Source organism: Pan paniscus, chromosome 15 (assembly GCF_029289425.2).
Source record: "Pan paniscus chromosome 15, NHGRI_mPanPan1-v2.0_pri, whole genome shotgun sequence".
Lineage (NCBI taxonomy): Eukaryota > Metazoa > Chordata > Mammalia > Primates > Hominidae > Pan > Pan paniscus.
Genome location: NC_073264.2, coordinates 102,998,946 through 103,021,443, shown reverse-complemented (window position 1 = coordinate 103,021,443; position 22,498 = coordinate 102,998,946). Strand labels below are relative to the sequence as shown.

The 22,498-nt window shown below is 43.5% G+C and overlaps 1 protein-coding gene across 19 annotated transcripts in view; it reads right to left on the bottom strand.

The window, feature by feature from the left end:
• Positions 1–22,498, bottom strand: part of PPP2R5C (protein phosphatase 2 regulatory subunit B'gamma) — a 166,558-nt gene that overhangs the window by 60,304 nt on the left and 83,756 nt on the right. For all 19 annotated transcript variants that reach the window (XM_063596392.1, XM_008959112.5, XM_008959110.4 and 16 more), the window contains one exon: positions 10,239–10,438. In XM_063596392.1, the coding sequence (XP_063452462.1) occupies positions 10,239–10,438 (200 nt within the window). The remainder of the gene's footprint in view (positions 1–10,238; positions 10,439–22,498) is intronic.

Genomic DNA, 22,498 nt, shown 5'->3' with positions numbered 1-22,498 from the left:
CAAGCAATTCTCCTGCCTCAGCCTCCCGAGTAGCTGAGATTACAGGCATGCGCCACCACGCCTGGCTAATTTTTGTAATTTTAGTAGAGACAGGGTTCCACCACGTTGGCCAGGCTGGTCTTGAACTCCTAACTTCAGGTGATCTGTCCGCTTCAGCCTCCCAAAGTGCTGGGATTACAGGTTTGAGCCACCGTGCCTGGCCTAAATTTCTTTTGTAGACACAAGGTCTTGCTACGTTGCCCAGGCTGGTCTCCAACTCCTGATCTCAAGTGATCCTCCTGCCCTGGCCTCCCAAAGTTGGATTATAGGCATGAGCCACTGTGCCTGGCCCATTCTGAATTTTTTTAAAAATTACAAAAGTGTATAGTAAAAGGGAAAAATTAATGATACCACCCAAAGACACCTACTATTAACAGTTTGTACTATATTCCTTCAGCTTTATTTTTTATTTATTTATTTTTTTGAGATGGAGTCTCGCTCTGTCCGTCAGGGTGGAGTGCAGTAGCGTGATCTTGGCTCACTGCAACCTCCGCCTCCAGGGTTTAAGCGATTCTCCTGCCTCAGCCTCCCAAGTAGCTGGGATTACAGGTGTGCAACACCATGCCCAGCTAATTTTTGTATTTTTAGTAGAGATGGGGTTTCACCATGTTGGCGAGGCCTTCAGCTTTATTTTAAAAATCTATCGATAAAATGGAACCAAATCAATCTGTGGTGTGGATGGTGCCACAGGGCTGGGTCACCGTACTCTGTAGAGTATTTCACAAGTTACCTTCTCTCCCTAAGTTTGATTTTATTTTCATGAATTTATTTATATGTTACAAACATGAAATCATACTTCAGACCATGTATTTTTAATCTTCCAATCACCATTTAAACTAATCTAACTAACTCTCTATGAAGTAGTTCCACAGCATGATAACTTTCTAAATAAGAAAACAGAGGCTGGGCGCCGGCTCACGCCAGTAATCCCAGTACTCTGGGAGGCTGAGGTGGGCAGACCACCTGAGATCAGGAGTTTGAGATCATCCTGGCCAACATGGTGAAACCCTGTCTCTATTAAAAATACAAAAATTAGCTGGGTGTGGTGGCGCATGCCTGTAATCCCAGCTACTTGGGAGGCTGAGGCAGGAGAATTACTTGAACCTGGGAGGTTGCAGTGAGCCGAGATTACGCCACTGCACTCCAGCCTGGTGACAGAGAAAGACTCTGTCTCAAAAAAAAGTTAAGTAACCTCAAGATATCAGAGTCTGGAGCGAGAATTAGAAATAAGTCCCGTATGAATATGAAGAAAGAAGGCTGCATTGAGGCGTCCCCCTGGTAAGCATTCTGAGAAATCTTGGAGGCTTGTCCCTTTCTGGCCACTTCTGAGGACACTGACAACTTTGTCACGGGGGCTGTCCAAGCTTTCCATGTGTTCCCCTTTCATCCTAGCTGCTCTGTGAGGCAGAAGCATTACAGCTATTTGTCTGCAGCAGACAGAACCAAGCTTGCAGAACCAAGCTGTTCACCTAAAGTAGCACAGTTAGCAGATTAAAGTTGGGTACAGATCTGACCGTTTCATCTGCCCAGAGAAGCACACAACTCCCTCCCTTCTGGGGAATTCTTGCTCCTTGACTCTGTCGCATGGTTTGGTGGGCACATGACCCAGTCTGAGTCACGACCACAGTACCCCATCTCCCTAGTTATGGCAATGGGATCAAGGGCAGGTAGGAGACAGGAGACATCAGGCCTCTTCTGGCAAGCCAGCAAGGGCCATGCTTTCCTCTGTCATCATAGAGGGATGCCCCAAAGAAGGAAGGCTGCATACAGAGAGCGGGGACATGGGACACGGAAGGAAAAGCTGTCCCTGTGACTCTGTGGACTAAGTGTGAGTGACCCAGTGTCTGCCTGGTAAACTCCCTTGTGAGTGTAAACAACAGTGAATTGGGTGTCTGCCCCCATTAACCCAAAGAGCTCTAAATAATGTTAACAGATGAGACCCACCTCAGGCCTTTCCTACACCAGGGCCCATGCTCTTTCCCCTGAACCAGCATTCCACTTGCTCAAGTTAGAAACCTGCGCGTTGGTTCCTCTCCCCAGGAATCTCAAACAAATCCACCCCGAATCGTGTTTCTACCTTCTTAACATCTCTGCATTTGCCCATTTCTCTCTGCCATCAAAGCCGCTTGGCTCATTCCACCACTTCTCTCCTGAAATGCCGCAGCAGATGTTGAGCTGGTCCCTTCATGCGTCATTCTGACACCCATTCCCACCTATTCTTCACACTGCAGCCAGAGCAAACGGGGTGGTCCCAGCTCTCCCACCTGACCTCAGGTCCTCGGGTTCCATCAAGCTCCCCAGGATCCAGACTCCAGCCCACCCAATCGGGAGCTCCAGGCTTGGCTCAAACCCAAACACGTCTAACTTTCTCTAGTCTTTGGGCTTTGGAGGAGCTGTTCCTTCTGCTGGGAACACTCCCCTCCCCTTCCCTCCTCTATATTGCTTTCACTGAGCCAGCTAGTCCTGAAGCATTGGCCGCTGGTGTAGAGAGGCCACTTCTCTGGGGCGCCCTGGCAAGGGGTTAGGCCTCCTATGCCTGTGCTCTTACCAGACCTTACACTGACCGCCACCGCAGTCCTTGGCCCTCGTATCATTACGTCTGCTGCCTCTTCTTGCCTCCCAGACCAGTAAGGGTGGATGCCATATAGAGACTATATTATTTTAGTCCTTGGGGTAGCCCCAAGAGGTAGCATGGGGTCTGCAATACACATTTCTTGCATGATTGAGTGAGTACACCAGGTTGCCTTCTCAGTGGTCCAGCACAATAGATTTGGATATTTCTGGAGAGGTCCACTCTAAGGCGAAGTACTTCTGAGTCATCCGACTCATTCAATCACCAATCCAAGCAATTCCTTTTCTGATCTTCAGGTTATTTTCATCTGTGACTGTTAAGACGAGTCTTAATGCCCAAGTCTATGCAGAAAACCTCATATTGAATGAATATTTATTGAGTCTATAAAAGGCAGTGTGCTGAATTCAGTGGAAGAAATGCAAGAGTATAACAAGTTGTTCTCTGGGGGAACTGACGATCCAAAGATGGGACAATGCAGGACGATTATTCAAAACAGTTATTGAAGTTTTGGCTTGCCTGAGGATGACCTGGAGAACACTGAAAACACACAGCACTGCAACACACCCCCAGAGAGTCCACAGGTCTAGGGTGGGACCCAAAGAATCTGCATTTCTTTTTTTTTTGAGACAGAGTCTTACTCTGTGGTGCCCAGGTTGGAGTGCAGTGGTGCGATCTTGGCTCACTGCAACCTCCCACTCCTGGGTTCAAGTGATTCTTCTGCCTCAGTCTTCCAAGTAGCTGGGATTACAGGCGCCTGCCACCACGTCCAGCTAATTTTTTGTATTTTTAGTAGAGGTGGGGTTTCACCATGTTGGCCAGGCTGGTTTAGAACTCCCAACCTCACATGATCCGCCAGCCTTGGCCTCCCAAAGTGCTGGGATTACAGGTGTGAGCCACCGTACCTGGCCAAGAATCTGCATTTCTAACAAGCCTAAAGGCTGTTGAAGCTGCAGCCTTTGAGTGGCACTGTTTTAGAAAAGTAGCTCTGAAACTTTTTGGTCTCAGGCCCCTACTAAACTCCTCAAAACGGTTGCAAATCCTAAAGAACTTTTGTTTATAAGAATTATATCTATTGATATTGGCTATATTAGAAATTAAACCAGAGAAATTAAAAAAAAAATCCCAACTTGGGAGGCTGGGGCAGGATGATTACTAGAGGCCAGGAGTTCAAGACCAACTCAGGAAACATAGCCAGACTCCATGTCTTTTTTTTTTGAGAAGCAGTCTCGCTCTGTTGCCCAGGATGGAGTGCAGTGGCTCAATCTCGGCTCGCTACAACCTCCGCCTTCCAAGTTCAAGCGATTCTCCTGCCTCAGACCCCCAAGTAGCTGGGATTACAAGAGTGTGCCACCAAACCCAGCTAATTTTTGTATTTTTAGTAGAGACAGGGTTTCACCATGTTGGCCAGGCTGGTCTTGAACTCCTGACCTCAGGTGATCCGCCCGCCTTGGCCTCCCAAAGTGTTGGGATTACAGGCATGAGCCACTGCACCTGGCCCAGACTCCATCTCTTAAAAAAAAAATTAGCCAGTTGTGGTGGCGCACACTTGCAGTGTAGACTCAGCTACTTGTGAGGCTGAGGCGGGGGAGGGGGAGGATTGCTTGAGCCCAGGAGTTTGAGTCTGCAGTGAGTAATGGCCATGCCACCGCACTCTAGTCCGGGCAACAGAGCAAGACCTCATCTAAAAAAAAAAAAAAAATCCATCATGTCTTAGTGTCAATGACATGTATTTATGAATAACTATATTTTCCAGAACAAATTAAGTGAGCAAAGTGGCACTGTTTTACATTTCTGTAAATTTCTTTAATGTCTGTTTTAATAGAAAAATGCTAGATTATCATATCTGCTTCTGTGTTCAGAATGTTTAGGTTGAAATATAGGATGAAAGTCTGGTCTCACACAGACAACGTAGTTGACAAGGGAGGAGTATCTATCTAATAGTGTTTTTAGGTCATTGTCTACATCAAAACTCAACCAGTAGTAGTTTATTAGGGGTGAGCTCCTGCATGGGTGCTGAAACCTTATCAATGAGGGTCTATACTCTCACATTCAAATCCAGTGCTGGATTGTGCACTCTGAATGGCTCTCTTGCCACAAATGACTCTGTAACCTTTACCGGTCATTTGGAAAATACTTGTTCATTGAGTTAGGTGGCTCTTCCAAGTGGTGACTCACTTCATCATATCTATTAAAAATCCCGCTCATTCCCATCACCACTGAGCTCAGCAGGAATGTCTGCAGCATTGGGAGGCTGAAGCTCACCCTGGTGCATACAAATTTTCCAAAGTTGAAAATTTCTGGCTGGGTGCGATAGTTCATGCCTATAATCCCAGCACTTTGGGAGGCTGAGGCATGTGGATTGCTTGAGCACAGGAGTTCGAGACCAGCCTGGCCAATAGAGTGGAGACCCTGTGTCTACAAAAAAATTTAAAAAATCAGCTGGGTATGGTGGTGCATGCCTGTGGTCCCAGCTACTCAGGAGGCTGAGGTGGGAGGATCACTCAAGCCCAGAAGTTCGAGGCTGCAGTGGGCTATGACTGTGCCACTGCACTCCGCCTGGGCAACAGAGCAAGACCGCATCTCTAAAAACAAAATGAAACAAAACTTCCCTAGAAAGCTCACATTTTATCACTGACAACAAACTCTGTCAGTTATTTTCCTTCAAGTGACTTTCTCATTTTGCTTATTTTTTCAGAAGATGCCTGCCAAATATTCAAAGTCCGAATAACTGGTTTGTCTGTCAGTTTTCAGGTAAAAATGGTGTTCCATGAAAACAGCGGCACGTTCGGCTGGCAGCTCCATCGCACAAGCGCTCTCCCTCCTGACCGGCGCCGGCAGCAGAAGAGCTTTATGAAACCTTCACATTTCATCATAGAGTCCTAAGACCATGTGTGCACAAGGGTCATGAAATAATACAATTAATCTATTCTATTGCTTCATTTAGACCACTAAGTGAAACCGGCCGTTTCTGTTTCTACTGGGGTGTGTGGTTGTCAGCTTGGTGCCATCACTGTGCTTCTTGCTAAGGTGCGCGATGTTGTACCCACTACTGCTTCTGCACCATCGGTACAAATTTCAATACAGTGAAAAAGTCAATTAAAGTCTTAGCAGTATGATGGAAATAGTTCTAACATCACAGGCCCTCCGAAAGGCTCTCAAGGAGACCAGGTATCTGTGATCCCCTGATTTGGATGAGAATCCCGATTTAGAAGAGACTCTACATTTCCTAATTTGGGGTCTACTGTAGGCTCTAAGAGGCTTGAACCCTCTGAAATCATGTAAAAACTGCTAGATATGTCAAAGTTTCAGATTTTGAAAGGGTGCAACCCCTAACCCTAACTCTTTAGTTACTGTTAACAAAGCAGCTTTACTTTTACTACATTGAGTTTTTTAAAAGCTACAATTAGTTTTGCTACTGGTATTGTGACTATCAGAAGAAGGTCCGTGCCCGAGAAACGGATTAACTAGATAATTTAATTGAAAAAACAGGAGGCTGATTATATTTAAATACGGCTGAAATTAATGATGGAACTGGTATAACTTAGGCCTGGGAAACTGCACGCCAAGAACTGGCTCCCCTGGGAATTGCTCCTCACCACCCGCATCTCTCTGAACCCAATAAGCCTTTTTATCTGGAAAAGAAAAGGGTCAAGCTAGATGATCAGCACGTTTCCATTAATTTCTAGGTCTGAAGTCTATGATATATAAACATACACAATACACAAGGAGATGCTCAACACAACTGGTTGTCGAGAAATGCACATCAAAACCACAATGAGGTACACTTCACACCCACTAGGACGGCTGTAATAAAACAGATCATAACAAGTGTTGAGGATATGGAGAAACTGGAACTCCCGTACACTGCTGATACAAGCGTAAAATGGTGCAGCCACTGTGAAAACGGTCTGGTAGTTCTTCAAAATGTTAAAGTTACCATATGACCCAGCGACTCTACTCCTAGGTATATGCCCAAGAGATACGAAAACACACGTTCATACAAAAGCTTGCGTATCAATGTTCACAACAGTCATTCATAACAGCCCCCAAATGGAAATAATATAGTGTCCATCAACAGATACGTGGATAAATAAAACGTACTATATCTGTATGATGGAATATTATGGGGCAATAAAAAGGCATGAGGTACTGGCACGTGGATGAACCTTGAGAACATTATGCTAAGTGAAGGAAGGCCGACACCAAAGGGTACATATTCTGTAATTCCACTAACATGAAATGTCCACAACAGGCAAATCCATAGAGACGAAAAGTCAATCAGTGGTTGCTCAGGGCTGGGGGTGGGTGAGGGAGGAGGGAACAATGGCAGTGACTATTAATGAGTACAGGATTTCTTTCTGAGGGGATGAAACTGTTCTAAAACCAGATGTGATATTGGCTGTACAATTCCATATTCATATTAAAAATCACTGACTCATACACTTTAAATGGGTGAATTCTAGGCTATGTGAATAATACCTCAGTAGATCTGTTTAAAAAAAACCATCTAGCAGTCCAGTCTAATAAGCAGGATACTTAAAAGTAGCAGCATCAGGAGTACAACAACTATAAAGCTTTGGATTCTTCAAAAAAAAAAAGTGGAAATTAATGTCTCTAAAACTGTTATGACCGAAATATACACACCCCCCATCCCCAATAAGAAACAAAGAGAAAAACAGGCATGGCTAAAGGCTGCTTAAGTGTTGGGCACACAGGGGCTCTAAGCTGCAGAGCTTCTCATCAGACGTGAACCACAAAGAGGCCCAGGCTTTTGCTGCCTGCCACACCAGGCCCAGGCACTGCTTGGGACAGAGGCCTTGTACTGGTTGCTTAAATTCTTGACAAGAGGGTCACAAACCAAGGCCAGGCACCATCCCACCGCCTGTGTTCTTCCTTCTTTCACTATACTTCTCATCAATGCCCTCTAGCTACAGAACAAGACAACAACAAAACCAAAAATCCAATCTGTCCCCATCCCCTATTCTACCTCCAGATCCAGACAAACAAGGGGTAGGGAAAGGCTATGTTGCCTTCTGAACTTAGAGCAGAAAGGAAAGAAAATGTCCCCTGCTCTCACAGTGACCACAGACAGCATCTCATGTGTGCCCATCTTCACGGGACAGTCTAATTCATCACCCAGTTTCCACTCTGTGCCTTCTTCCCGCCCACGTGGGCATAAGGCAGAAATCACATTCCCAGTCTTGCAACCCTATCTATTTCATCTGGATTACTTTTATTCACGGCATCACCGTAATCTAAAATGAAAATTATTGGTTGGCTTATTTTATGGTTGTCTCCCACGTGAAAATGAAAGCTTTAGGTGAAAATGAAAGCTTTAGGAGGGCAGAAGTCTTGTTCGCCATTCTATTTCCTCACCCCAAAACGTGCCTGGCCCATGATGGATGCTCAGTGTCTGCTTACTGCTTAGGGAGCCCGGGGGCTGGCAACGCTCTGGAGCCCAGCGCGAGGTTTGGGTGGGAAACAAGTTAATACAGCAGGAGGAGAATCAAGTTAGGAAACAATTATGACAGGGAGAGGAGAGGCAATGATGACTTAATCTATAAAAACAGCCTCAAGGGCTTTTAAGTATCCTAAGTGGTGCCAGTAACCCACGCTGCTACTGTGAAATACAAACGAGAGGCGGTTTCAAGCAGTCGGGAGCACACTCGGTTCAAGGGCGGGCATTTGACCTGAACCAGGCCAGCGGGAGTCTTGTCATTCTTTGTAGATTCTTCCCTCTTAGGTTAAAGAGTGGGAATCAGAGACTTTCTTAAACATAGGAAAATCTTCCACACGTGTAAACTTAATATAGAATTTATATACTTATAAATCTAACATACAGTAAAATAAAATGAACACATAATAAGGAAGCATTAAGCAATAGGGGGAAATGAAATAGTCAATACATGATGTAGGGAGAAATAATTTTTCAATAATTTTAGAAGAAAATAAATTTAAAAGAAAATGAAGTTCTATCCCTAACCCACATCATAAAACAAAACAAAACAAAAAACAAACAAACAAAAAAACTGGAATGCTCCTAACACAAAGAAATGATCAACGCTTGAGGTGATGGAAACCCCAATTACCCTGATTTGATCATTACGGATTCTATGCTTCTACCTAAATATCACATATACTCCATAAATATGTACAACTATTACATATCCATACCTAAAAGAAAAAAAGATTATAAAATGTAATGCACAAAACAAAATTATGAAAGCAATAGGAGAAAATATTAGAGATTTTTATGATTCTGGGGCTAGAGTGGGCCTCCAAAGTAATTGAGAGTTAAAATTAATGAAAGAAAAAAGCTATTCCCCAAGTGTCATTAGTCTGAACAGGTAAGGTTTTAGGGTATATATTCTCTGCTCAGTTTATGCCTATTACTCTTCTTCAGGCACAAGTCTGGGTCAGGAACCCGCATGGCCTTTGCAGTCCTTAGGCTGACTACACAGTAGCCATGCCAGTGAATTCTGAACTTTAAGAGTTAAAAACAACAAGTTAAAACAATCAAGTTGATCTCAACCTCTGACACAGTAGACTGAACTACAACGAAGAACATTACTTTCATCTTTTTCCAAAGCAAACATACTAAAGAAGGAAATAAAAGTATTTTAGGTCAAGAAGTCCAGTCAATTCTAAAATATATAGCTTTGGAAAAAAAAATCAGTAACTTAACAAAGAGTTCAATGAAAATTGGACTTAACATTTTACACTAAGCCACACTGACTCCCCAGTAAGTGTGTGTGTGGGGGGTACTAGTTTCAAAGGCAGATAAAATATCAACAATTCAAGAAAAATCAACAGAAAACTGGATTTCAGTGTCAAACAATGAATTTTGGTAATGGCACTGAATGAAGTGTTTCCAGGTGGTACTGACTGAGGAATGGGCTGTAAAGTATGACACTTCAGAGGACTGAGATCTGGGGGCTGAATAAAACCAACAGTGAACTAACTGCAGGATGATAAGGCTATTTCAGCCAGTCAGGACATACTGTCATTGATAGAGGAATGACAGAGGAAGCACTGACAGAGGAAGGCCTTCTCAGCCAATCAGCATGGGCTGTCCTGATCCTAGCACTGACAGGTGGCGGCCTTCTCAGCCAATCAGCATGGGCTGTCCTGATCCCAGCACTGACAGGTGGAGGCCTTCTCAGCCAATCAGCATGAACTATTCTGACACCAGCTTGGTTCTGTCAATATTTCACCTCCATCCCATCATTAGAATTTTCCTGCACATGGATGGACAAAATGTTTACTTCTGAACTATAAAAAGGCACTAGTATATTAATGTTAAATATGTTTTTAAAAAATTTAAAGAAGATAAAATAATAAATAGAAATACAAATTCTATCACTTCTACTCCATAGGGTAGTTGTGAGGATTAAATGAGTTAATAAATGCAAAGCACTTAGACTGGTCCCTAGAAGGCAACTGACTTCCCTTATTATTATCATTACAATCCAGGATACAAAGAAAATTTTCATTCTTCAAGTACAACTACAAATTCTGGAACAGGAGGATTCTTCTCCTGGGTAGCACTGTGTTAGGCTCAGAGATCTTGGCCTGTCCTGTTTATAAATCAGAACTGGGACACACTGGTTAAACTGTAATCACTTACCATATGGACTACTTCTGGGTAAATAGGCTCTGTGATCACATTCCGATTATGGGTGATATATTCTACCATTTCACTTAAAGCAGCTCGTTTTACTTCCTTCCACTTTAGGTCACTTAGTGGATCAGAAACAAAGTCAAAGAGGACGCAACACTGACGTAACTTCTGGATAAAAAGCTTCTCTTGATCAGCAGGAGGAACATCTGAAAAGCAGAAAGCAAAGTATATTGATCACAAAAGTGCTTAACCCAAAGTTATTGCGAAACACATTTAAGCTTTCTTCTATTTTTATTTTGAATAGAGATTCAAGAAAAAAGGAGATGGGGTGGGGTAAACAAAGGCTAAATATTCCTTAAACAAAATAAAACGAAAAAACCCAGCTAGTCGCTGGTCATATTATATGTTTGGTATGAGGAAGTTTTTATGCTTTTTAACTCTTTCAAACCATGTTGAGAGCACTGTTAGATATAAACTCCATCTACATGTGTTCATTCAACAAATACTCTCTGAGCAGCAATGATCACAGGCACCGTGTTGGGCAGTGGAATGAGAGGCAACCAGTAAGGTCCATGTCTGGGGAAAGGGCGTGGACACATTGACACCAGGTGATATCTGCAGAATTTAGGTTCAGGCAGGGTAAAAAAGACCAGAGGGGGAAGGATGCCTCCTTATGTCTGCCTATAGGCCCTCAGCTTACAACATGGGAAGGGCAGGTGGTTGTCCACGCTTGCTAGATGACAGAGCAACTGGCATCAGTCCAAAGATGTAACAGTCCAAACTGACTGTTAACTTCCAAACATTCAAAGAGTTAGCACCTTAGAGCCCCACCAAGCACACTGCATTTCCCTCATCCTGGTCTACAGTCAAGGCTTATCACACACGACGACTGACGTTAATGATGATGGCAATTTAGAAACAGCAATAACGATAACTATTACTTAGTGAGTGCTTACCTGGGCCAGACATCATCCTAAAAACTTTACACATATTGACACTTTCTTGCCATTTAATCTTTATAACAGCACAACAGACATAAAGAAAGAGGTTTAGAAAATCACTCAGTGCTGGCAAGTGGATGAAGCTAAATTCAAACCAAGCTCTGAATGACGGTCCAGTATTCTGGGAAGTCTGGAAAACTTCTGTCTGCCACTGTGAGCGTGACATCTTCCCTGGGCTGAAGAGGAGATCAGTGGTGACACGAATAAACGGGACTGACTGACATACATACTGAAATGTGTCAAAGATTTGCAAAATGTTTTAGGAGATTTGCATAACTCGGTGAACAAGTATTTTCCAAATGATGAATAAATAGTGTTAACACCATTCAAGGGCAAAAGAGCCATTCAAAGTACAAAGTAGACCACTTGATTTAATGGAATAAAATTTACAGACGGCTTTCACTGATATGGTTTCAGATTCCACATTACAGATTCCTTTAAGAAACGACCCATACTAACTTTTGGTGTAATATCAAAGCAAATGTCCACGACTATCTGAAAAGGCTACTAAAATACTCCTCCCTTCCCAACCACGTTTTCCCAAACTTCCACCAAAGCAACATATGGCAACAGACCGAATGCAGAAGCGGACAGGGGAATCCTTGTCTTAATGTCTCCTAGTAAGCCAGACATTGCAGAGATTTGCAAAAATATAAAACTATGCCACTCTTACCACCAAATTAGTTTTTGTTTTAGAAAACATGGGTATTTTCTTTCTTTCTTTTAGAGACAGAGTCTCACTCTGTTGCCCAGGCTGGAATGCACTGGTGTGATCTTGGCTCACTGCAACCTCCGCCTCCTGGGTTCAAATGATTCTTGTGCCTCAGCCTCCCCAGTAACTGGGACTACAGATGTGTGCCACCACACCCAGCTAATTTTCGTATTTTTAGTAGAGACGGGGTTTCACCATGTTGGCCAGGCTGGTCTCGAACTCCTGGCCTCAAGTGATCCACTTGCCTTGGCCTCCCAAAGTGCTGGGATTACAGGTGTGAGCCAATGCGCCTGGCCAACGTGGCTAGATCATTTAAAAATGTGTTATTTCTGTTAAAATGTAATATGTTTATTATATTTTAATAAATTAATAAATACACGTTTAAAAATTTCTCCAGTTTAATTTCAAATAGGTCAGTAGCAATAGCTAAATTCACATAAAGAGTGCTCTTTCGGGTCCTGCAGAGTTTTTTAGGAGCACTGGGGCCCTGAGACCCACTGCCCCATGCCAGCCTCGCTCCAGGGAGTGTCCTGGGGGCGGCGGGGTGTTGCTGCTTTCCTGCAGCTCCTCTGCTTCCTCTGGTGCCGAGCATTTCCACACTCCTCTTGCCCTTCCCTGCCCCTACTGTCAACTTCCTGTTGAGGTTTCTTCTACAAGGCCTTTCCTTACTGCCTAGGTAAGATGTATGACTCTGAGCAAGTCATCTGGCACTTGTTAGTGCTTTAAACAGTTAGCTATCTGCTTAGTACCTCTTACTCCCAACTAGATGCTTTTTGAGGGTAGGTGCCATGTGACTATGTCTTCTAGTTCTCTATATGCCCAAAGGCCCAACATTGAGCCTTGCAAATAACAAGCACACAGACTCTGCTGTCTGAGCAGACCCATTCTGTAGGAAGCTACGGTTTCCCTGTTTCCTACACTGCATTCAGAGATCAGAAGCACACACGCAAGGCCATGGGAGTGGGGTGTACTGCCTGTAGGATCCTAAAACACCATGAGAACAAAAATTTTATTCCTAAATACTCTGAGAACTCAGTGGCTGTGCAACTATTTGAAACGAGTAACTGTCATTACAGCGTTCAGGACTCTTCACATTCAGATATCCAGTCTTTTTCGATGAAAAATGTTCATTTTTGGAATTACCTCTTTGCGTGCCTTCAATTCTCATCAATTCCACACCTTTGTTTGTACCCTAATTTGCCAGGATTACCTTCAATGAGCTCGTGTGTGTTGTCGCAGCCTGTGTATTTGGAGCTGTTTGGCATTCTCACATTCTTGGCACTGCAGAGAACTGAGAGTCCACCGTTCTCCCTACGAGCCACGCTATGCACAGCTTGGCTCCTAAGGAGTAGCCAGTTAAGTCCTTTAAGGACATGTCCTCGCCAAATCCTCCTAACAGCAGTTCAAGCCAGTGCCGTTACCCCGATCTAGAGGCGAGGACACAGGTACGAGAGCCAACACAGCTTGCCTAAGGCCACGGTGCTATGAAGTGGCAGATACGGACACGAGGGCCAAATGTACCCTTTTCAGGGAACTGAAACTCAAAAGGATGTTGGGATCATTCCGAGTGGAGTTAAATCACTCTTACATGCCTCAAAATGCCCTAAAAGCATCATTCGCTTTATAAACACTGCACAGTAACTGATACTCAGAATAAAAGACTAAGTTGTCATTCAAACACAAAAGCAAATTTATTACAATTAAGAAGGAAGAGCAGAGTAACACAGTTTTTAATAAAATTTCTATCCAAACTGTTCTAAAAGGCAAGTGAATTTCAATTCTTCTAGGCTTCCAGACAGGGTGTTTCTGTAGAATTTTTGCTTATAGACCATAAGCAGATATGCTTGTGATTATAATCTCATGAGCTCTTTTTTTCATTTCTTTTTTTCATTTAAAAAATCTCATTTGACTATTTTTTTTTAAAAGAATTTTACTGTTTTAAAAAAAACCTGTAACAATGAATTGGGTAAAAAAGTAAAAAACTGCATCCTTGGGCCCTATCAAATATTTCCATTTTTTTTTTAATGCAAGTTAATTTAACAACTTCTTCATCAACATATTTTAAAAATCTTATTTTCTGCTGCGTTGACAGGACTGTACCACGGGGAAACAAAAATGGGTGGAGGTGGTGGAAGAATATGCTTCATACCTTTACGCATTCTGATTTGTAACAGTAAAGTGTTATTACAAATGCCTCATACTTGTATAGATCATTTTAGCTTTTCCCATTATTTAATTAATATGTTATTGTGAATTTGAGACAATTTCCAAATATTTCAAGATAAATCCTCAATCATACCCCGGAGCAATATACATGGACATACTCATGCAAAACCCGTAGGGGGAGAGGAGAAAAGACCCAGGGCATCCAAAATGACAGAAAGAAGGTGGAGATAAGAATGTGCTATTCTGGCCAGGCGCGGTGGCTCACGCCTGTAATCCCAGCACTTTGGGAGGCCGAGGTGGGTGGGTCATCTGAGGTCAGGAGTTCGAGACTAGCCTAGCCAACATGGTGAAACCCCATCTCTACTAAAAATACAAAATAATTAGCTGGGCGTGGTGGCAGGTGCCTGTAATCCCAGCTACTTGGGAGGCTGAGGCAAGAGAATCGCTTGAACCCGGGAGGCTGAGGTTGCAGTGAACTGAGATCACACCACTGTATTCCCACCTGGGTGACAGAGCAAGACTCTGTCTCAAAAAAAAAAAAAAAGAAAAAGAAAAAAAAGAAAAAAAAAGAATGTGCTGTTCTTTAAAAAACGTATTTACTAAAGGGAAGCCTGTTATTAATCAGTGATAAATAGAGATGTTTAACAAAGATCTCCTTTAAAGTAGGCTGCGAGCATTCCTGTCTAGCTTTATACATGCTCCTGGTCCCAACAGTCAGGGAGCTACAGAAATTGAATGCGTTTCACTGGTCACTGATATCTAGAGTGCAGGGTGAGCCTCGGGGTTACTCAAGATTGGAACGTAGGAAGAAAACAGCAGGGTGTCTATTTATACTTTCTTCTACAAAGAACAAGAAATTACAACATACTAATATTCAACAGACAAATTTACACGCAGTGGAGGTGTGTGCTGGAGGTTGTTTTTGCTGCCAGGCAAGCGTGGACAGAAGAGTTTGGAGACCACTACTGGGCAGTGAAGGCTTTTGTAAATGAGTCCTAAACGGCGAATACCACAGCCAACTTCACCGATGTTGCTAGCAACATGTACCTCAATTACAGAAGGGAGTGAGAGCTGTGACATACATGCTTAGCCACCAAATCATAGAATATGAGGAGGTAAGGCTGAATTACTAAATTGTCACTATGCACCAAGAGGCATCATGTAAACTGTGGATAGGAAACTGATTGAAAAAAAGAAGCCAAGCCCACATTTACATGAAAAGTCTTGGTGGTCAAAAGAAATGCTCCAAGACACCATAAAGGACCAACTTTCAGCATGGCAGCTGCAGAAAGACAGCAGAACCAGGACTTTCTGCTGCACAGATGTTGGGGCCTTCCAAATAAGCATTACCCCGATGGAGCAAGGAGACACAGCTGCAAAAACTACCAGCCTAGACAGTGACAACTCAAAAGATACCCCAGAATGTGCAGGCTCACAAGGGTGGGAAGTACTCCCTGGTCACTCACGTAATATTCACTAAGCAGCTGAAGCAGTCAAGTTTCAAACACAGAGACCACAGCGTCATCAGGTCAAGCAGCACCCTCAGCTTCCATGCATGTTTTTATTTTTTTTAACTACAGACAGGGTCTCACTATGTTGCCCAGGCTGGAGTACAGCGGTATAATCCTGGCTCACTGCAACCTTGACCTTCCAGGCTCAAGCCATCCTCCTGCCCCAGCCCTCTGAGTAGCTGGGACTACAGGCATGCACCCACACCCAGCTAGTTTTTAAATTGTTTATAGAGACACAATCTCACTATGTTGGCCAAGGCTGGTCCTGAACTCCTGCGCTCAAGCGATCCTCCTGCCTCAGCCTCCCAAAAATGTTGGGATGACGGGTGTGAGCCACCATGCCAGCCCCACGTGTATTCTTCTATGCAAGGTGCTCCCAGGGTCCTGGGGAGGTGTATGCAAGTCGCGAGCCCACAGACAAGAGATCTCACGCAAAACAGAAAGAAGCGCTTAAGCTCTCGGAAAGGCAGGAGCCAACATTTAGCGACGGTGCCATCTTGTCTTTCAAATGTATTTATTCTTAGTACAAAACGAGTAGGAACAAAGTTGAACTAACAACTTGGGGCAAATTTGGGATTCATCATTAATATGTACTAAATTCCACTCCCCTCTATGTCCCAGATGAGGAAACGTAGCACAGGATGAGTTTCCCCCACCAAGCAAACAAAAGCTCAGCAGTTCTATTTTGTTTTTAAAGATAATATTTACATGCCACTTTTTGAAATGACCATTTCTCCATGACTTCTAGTGTCTCCTCTGTCCTAGAGCAGTGTCTGTGCAGGCAGGGCTCTCTCTCTTCTTGGCCACTGCCTCATCCTGCACCACCTGGAGTCTGAGTTTCTAGAGCCCTAGAAGACTTAATGTCTGGTTGATTCCTGCGCCTGGTCCCTCCTCACGTTTTCACTGCTCATGGCCCTTTATATCTCCCATACAGATCTGCGGAGAACTTAAGAATCTGGCAGGATTGAGTCTTCCAATTCATGAACATGGACTGTTTCGCCAATTACTCAAGTTCTCTTTAAATGTCTCCCAATAAAGTCTTCTAATTTTCTTCTCAAAATATGCAAAACATTAATTTTCAGATTTTATTCTTAGGTATTTGCTATGTTTTGATGTGATCGTCAATGGTATCTTTAAAAACATTTAATTTTCTAACTGCTGTTGCAATACAGAAAAAATGGTTTTTGAGTATCACTTTTATATGTAGCTATCTTGCTAAATCCCTCTGGTTTTCCTTTCATCTGCAAGTCCCCACATTGTTCTTCTCTTTCTTATCTACTGCGCTGACCAGGACCTCTGAGCAACGCTGAGAGGAGCAGTGAGAACAGCCCCTTGCACCCATCCCCGACTCAGAGGGGAGCTTTTACTAGCTAACCATTGATTTGATGCTTGCTCTAGCAGCCTGTGGATAACAGTTACCCGAGTAAGAAACTGACCTATGGATTCAATGCTATCCCAATCCATATCCCAACACACACTTCTGTGGAACTGAATACATGGATTCTAAAATGTATGTGGAAATGCAAGGGGTTAAGACTAACCAAGACACCCCTGAGAAGAACCAAGCTGGAGGACTTGCTGTTCCAGAAATCAAGACTTCCTGTAAAGCTTCATGAATGAAAACAGCCAGGCTCTGTGCTGTCACACAGGCTCATGCATAAATCGACACCTGACTTGTGACAGCAGAGGGTTGCAGAGGAGTGAGGAAAAGTCGGCCTTTCAACACGCTGTGTTGGGACAACTAGGTACACAGGGACAAAAAAGAAAGAAAAGAAAAGAGCAAAGAAAGAAAGGAAGGAAGCAACTGGATCAAATTATATGCATATATATTAAAAAAACAAACTCCTGGTGGGTTATAGACTTAAATCTGAAAGGCAAAACTCTAATGCTTTTAAAAAATAATATAGAAGAATGTCTTACATAGGGAAAGAAGTAGAGAAGGACTTCCTTAGACACAAAGCCAGTAATCGTTACAAGACTGGTTGATCTACACTGAGATTAAACATTTTCCTTCATCAAGACACCCACAAGGATGAAAAGGCAAGGCACAGGATAGAACTATTTGAATACATATAACCAACAGACTCATATCCAGAATATATAAACATGTCCAATAACTCAGTAAGAAAACTTCAGAGTACAAATAGAAAAATAGGAAAAAGTCTTAATCAGGTTCTTCACAAAATAGATCCAAATGGCTAACCACGTATGAAGGGCTCGTCACTCTCATTAATAACCACCAGAGAAATGCAAATTAAAACCACTACGGACAACACCAAATAGCGCCTCAAGGAGCTGCTTTGTGGCTGGAGCCCGAACACCACCCATGGGCGGGGCAGTGCGTTATCAGTGGTGTTGAGGATACACGTGGCTGACAGCCAGGACAGCACTCCTGGCATACCACCTCACGACACTCACATACATGTCCATCACAACCGAGGTAAAGGAATGTCCACAGCACAACATCCTAACAGCTCAGACTAGAAACAACCAAATGCCCATCAGTGGTGGATTAGGTAAATGCAAATGCAGTCTATATAACATTCCAAAGCGATAGAGATGAATGAAATACAGCTATACACAATATGGATACGCCTTACAAAATACTGTTGCATCAAAGGGGCAGATAAGGAGGATTTATTCAGTATAATTTCATTTATAGGAAGAAACAGGAATCCCTAAAACTATAAAAGACTTACAGGGGGCTTTTAGGGTGCCCAGCCTGAATGGTGGTTATGTGGGTATTTGCTTTATAATTATTCACTACACATTTGTTTCATATGCTTCTGTATGTGAGTTATATTTCAAATAACAAAGGCTAAAGATACATGCATATGGCTAAAAAATGAAAATGGAAAGAACCTAGTGAGACGTGAGTCTCCTTCCACACACCCACCCTCTGGCCTCCCTCTCTTCTCCCAACTCCCGCTGTTGCCAATCGGGGTGTCCTTGGGCTGCTCCAGGGGTACACTCGGGTGCACGATCGTCAGCCGTTTCCTGCCTGGTTTTAGATGTGTCAACACTGACGACCTCTAAACTCACCTGGATCTACCTGAGACCAGAAGACATACTCGCACTCACGAAATCCCAACAGTTTCTTTCTTTCTTTCTTTTGAGACAAAGTCTCGCTCTGTTGCCCAGGCTGGAGTGCAGTGGCGTGATCTTGGCTCTCGGCTTACTGGAACCTCCGCCTCCTGGGTTCAAGCGATTCTCCTGCCTCAGCCTCCTGAGTAGCTGGGACTATAGGTGCTCGCCACCACGCCTGGCTAATTTTTGTATTTTTAGTAGAGATGGGGTTTCACCACATTGGCCAGGCTGGTCTCGAACCCCTGACCTTGTGATCCGCCTGCCTCGGCCTCCCAAAGTGCTGGGATTACAGGTATAAGCCACCACGCCCGGCCCCCCAACACACTTTCTAACGTTCCTCTACATAGTGTGTCATGCTGAAGAATTTAAGCTTCTAATTTTTTGATTGAAAAACTTTCCCAATTAAGATAAGGATCTAGGTGATCTCTAATTTTTTTCTATTTATATAAAGATTCTCTCTTAAAAGAAAGATCAGTAATTATGCTTGCAAATGGATAAAATAAAAACTGTGGTATGACGTGCTTATCAGATCTAAAGCATGGGTGGGGAGCAATTGGGATATAAGAACTAAAGTCTCAAGGCCGGGCGCAGTGGCTCATGCCCGGCTCATGCCGGACGCAGTGGCGCAGTAATCCCAGCACTTTGGGAGGCCGAGGAGGGCAGATCATGAAGTCAAGAGATTGAGACCATCCTGGCCAACATGGTGAAACCCCGTCTCTACTAAAAATACAAAAATTAGCTGGGTGTGGTGGCACGTGCCTGTAGTCCCAGCTACTCGGGAGGCTGAGGCAGGAGAATCGCTTGAACCCAGGAGGCGGAGGTTGCAATGAGCCGAGATCACGCTACCACACTCCAGCCTCGCGATAGAGACTCCGTCTCAGGAAAAAAAAAAAAAAGAACTACAGTCTCAGAGCAGCCCCAACCATGAGGACACAGCCTGCATCACTAGGAAGTATTTCGCAAACGCATCCCATACATACACGCCAGGCACTGTGCTAGGCACTGATGATAGATACATTAAAACACAGTATCTGATCTAAAAGAAAACTACCAGAACATGGGAGGTGATGAATTCTGCTGGGAGACATGCGGATGAAGGCTCAGGGAGAACAGGAACCACAGCTGAGGAGAGGCTGCAGTTGCTGGGAAGGCACTGAAGGCCGCACTAAATGGGGAGACTGTCTAGAGGCACTCACTTGTCAATCACAGGGGCCTGAAGTTATAGGAGAGATTAATCAGGCTGCATTCTCCTGGAAAATCAATTTTCCTCAAAAGACAGTATCTTAAAAACGAGAACAATTGATAATAATTTACATACCCTACATTAATCATACTGGATGCTTAATTATAAATTTTCTCAGAGGAGGAACTTTGTCTTTTTACCATTTTTATCCTCAGCATCTAAAACTGGCCAGCACATAGTGGGACCACAGATGTCTGCTGAATGAACAGATCCATCTGAGGAAAACAAACTCAGGTAATTTAACTGAGAGGTACCGTTTGAAATATATTTATATCAAAATAACGCCACCTGTATCAGAGTAGAATGCAACATCTACATAAACTTTTAAGATAAAACTCAGGTCTTCAAAGAAACTGCTCTTAGTAGGCATTTCTCTTCTGTGGAATCTCTGCAGTCAGAGGTGCTTTGATAGAAAAATCTAAAAAGTTCTGTGGGAAGAGAGATTTGAATCAGAGGATTTTTAAGCAGATGAGCGATCCAACTTGATCTCTGTTCAGGAGAGACATGGGTGAACTGAAACCAAGAAGCCAGAGGTAGGCAGTTCTCCTTCAGAAGAGAAGGCCCTTAGCTACAGCCCATGAACCCAGCCCTCAGCCCTCTTCCAGGCAAACCCGACACACAAGCTCTGCCTTCCCCGGTACAGGCCTGCCAGCCCTCATTTTTGGTAACAAGGATCTCTTACTCTATAAATCCAAGCTTCTACAAGTTGAAAGCTCGATAAACATAACAATGAAATACTTCTATATATCTACAAAATGTCAAGACTAACTTCTACCCTGACCCTTAGCACCTACATAACTTCAAAATTGGTTTAATCTTCTCGTACTGTTTGTAACTCGGTAGATGACTTCTGAAATTTACAATAAATCCTTCTTAATTTCAAAGTGCAAGTGTCTTATTTTATCCATTCTAATACATACATTTTTCATATTAATGTCTCTAAAATCAAGTTACATCTTTCACTTTCCTTTTTCTTTTTTTGGTAATTCTTTAAAAATGGTTTGGACTACAATGAACAGTGCCTTAGGTGTGATGAGATATGGTATCTTAGCTTCCCTGCACACCCGTGCCTCTGCTCAGGTTTCTAAATGGATGTTATTTCATTCAAATGTAGCCAATGTCCCCGCCTCCCTCCGGGTCTGTCTGTACCACCCAATGTGAAGGAGTTGAAGCAAGCTGGCTTCAACGTGCCCACTCTAAGTGTTCCCGGTTCCAGCGTGTGGCTGCCTGTAGCTAGGTCTGTTTGGCGGGGCCCCATGAGAAACCTGGAGAGGTGGTGCACAGCCCTTCCTGTCACCAGGGATGCTGAAACCATCTTTCCACTCCGTGTGGGTGGATTTCGGGCAAAATGAACAGTACCGCCAGGTACACTTCATTTGGGTATAAATTTGGTAACGTGGGGCTGGTCTGCAGTTTCTACACTGACACTCGTTTACATGTTTGGATAGAGACAACCCATGGCTCACAGTCCACCATAACGTTCCAATGCTGTGGTTTATCCAGCTTTGTTGTACACATGTACCAAGGTTACATTATCTTTCCTGGAGAGGAAGATGTGCTAACCCCAGGACCAAGCTGGGGTTCCCTCACAAACCTGAGCTGCTCCTACCTTAAACCCTTTGGGTTTTTCTGATTTGTTAGCCTGGTTTTATTTGCATATGAAGAAAGGGGTAGTATTCACTTCCCCCACAACTTTCTACCACCAACCCCATCATCCCTTTCTCATGAAATTAACAGTATAATTTAATAAGGCAGATATTTTTCATTTCAAAAGGCAGTGGTTGAAGCTAAATTCTAGCTCATTTATGCTTTCCGCCCATGAAGACTGGCAGCTTCTACCAGGGAATGGGTGGGGAAGGGTGGGGTGGGGTGGAGTGGAGAGGCGCCCCGGATGGAGAGAAGTCAGGCTGAAATGGGCAAAGGCCAGGAGAGGCTGCTTTCCTCGGAAAAGCTCTTCAGTGAATTTTTCAGTAAAGGGAGTCATATGGAAGAACAAACTAACTCCCGGTTCAGACTCTGCCAAATCAGAACATGGTAAAGTCATGAAATTATTCTCAGCCTCAGGTTCCTCAGCTGTAAAATCTCCTGTGGACACACATGCACATTCAGAATGAACCTTCACTCCGGCTGCAGGCAACAAGAGGAATTCAACGGTGTTAGCTGAATTGGAAGATTCAATTTTTTTTTTTTTTTTTAAACAGGGAAAGGTTGAGACAGGTCAAACAAACTCCTAGGGATAAAGATATAAATCCAGCACAGCATTATTTCCGGATACAGGCCATATTTCCCACATAGGACTCTAGTTCTAGAAAGCCTTGGGGAGAACAGGCACTCAGGGCACTGATTACTAAATGCTCAACACCCTTCGTGCAGCCCGTTATCGCTTCATCTTCCACTTTCACTAGCATGACTGGTGAAATACTGAATGTTAACAATATTACTGCACCTGGTGACAAGAAGCTCCAACAATGCAGTAGCTCATTTATCCAAAGAACAAAGGCAGGGACTGTCTCAGGAAAAGTAACAGCTCTTAACATTTGACAAGA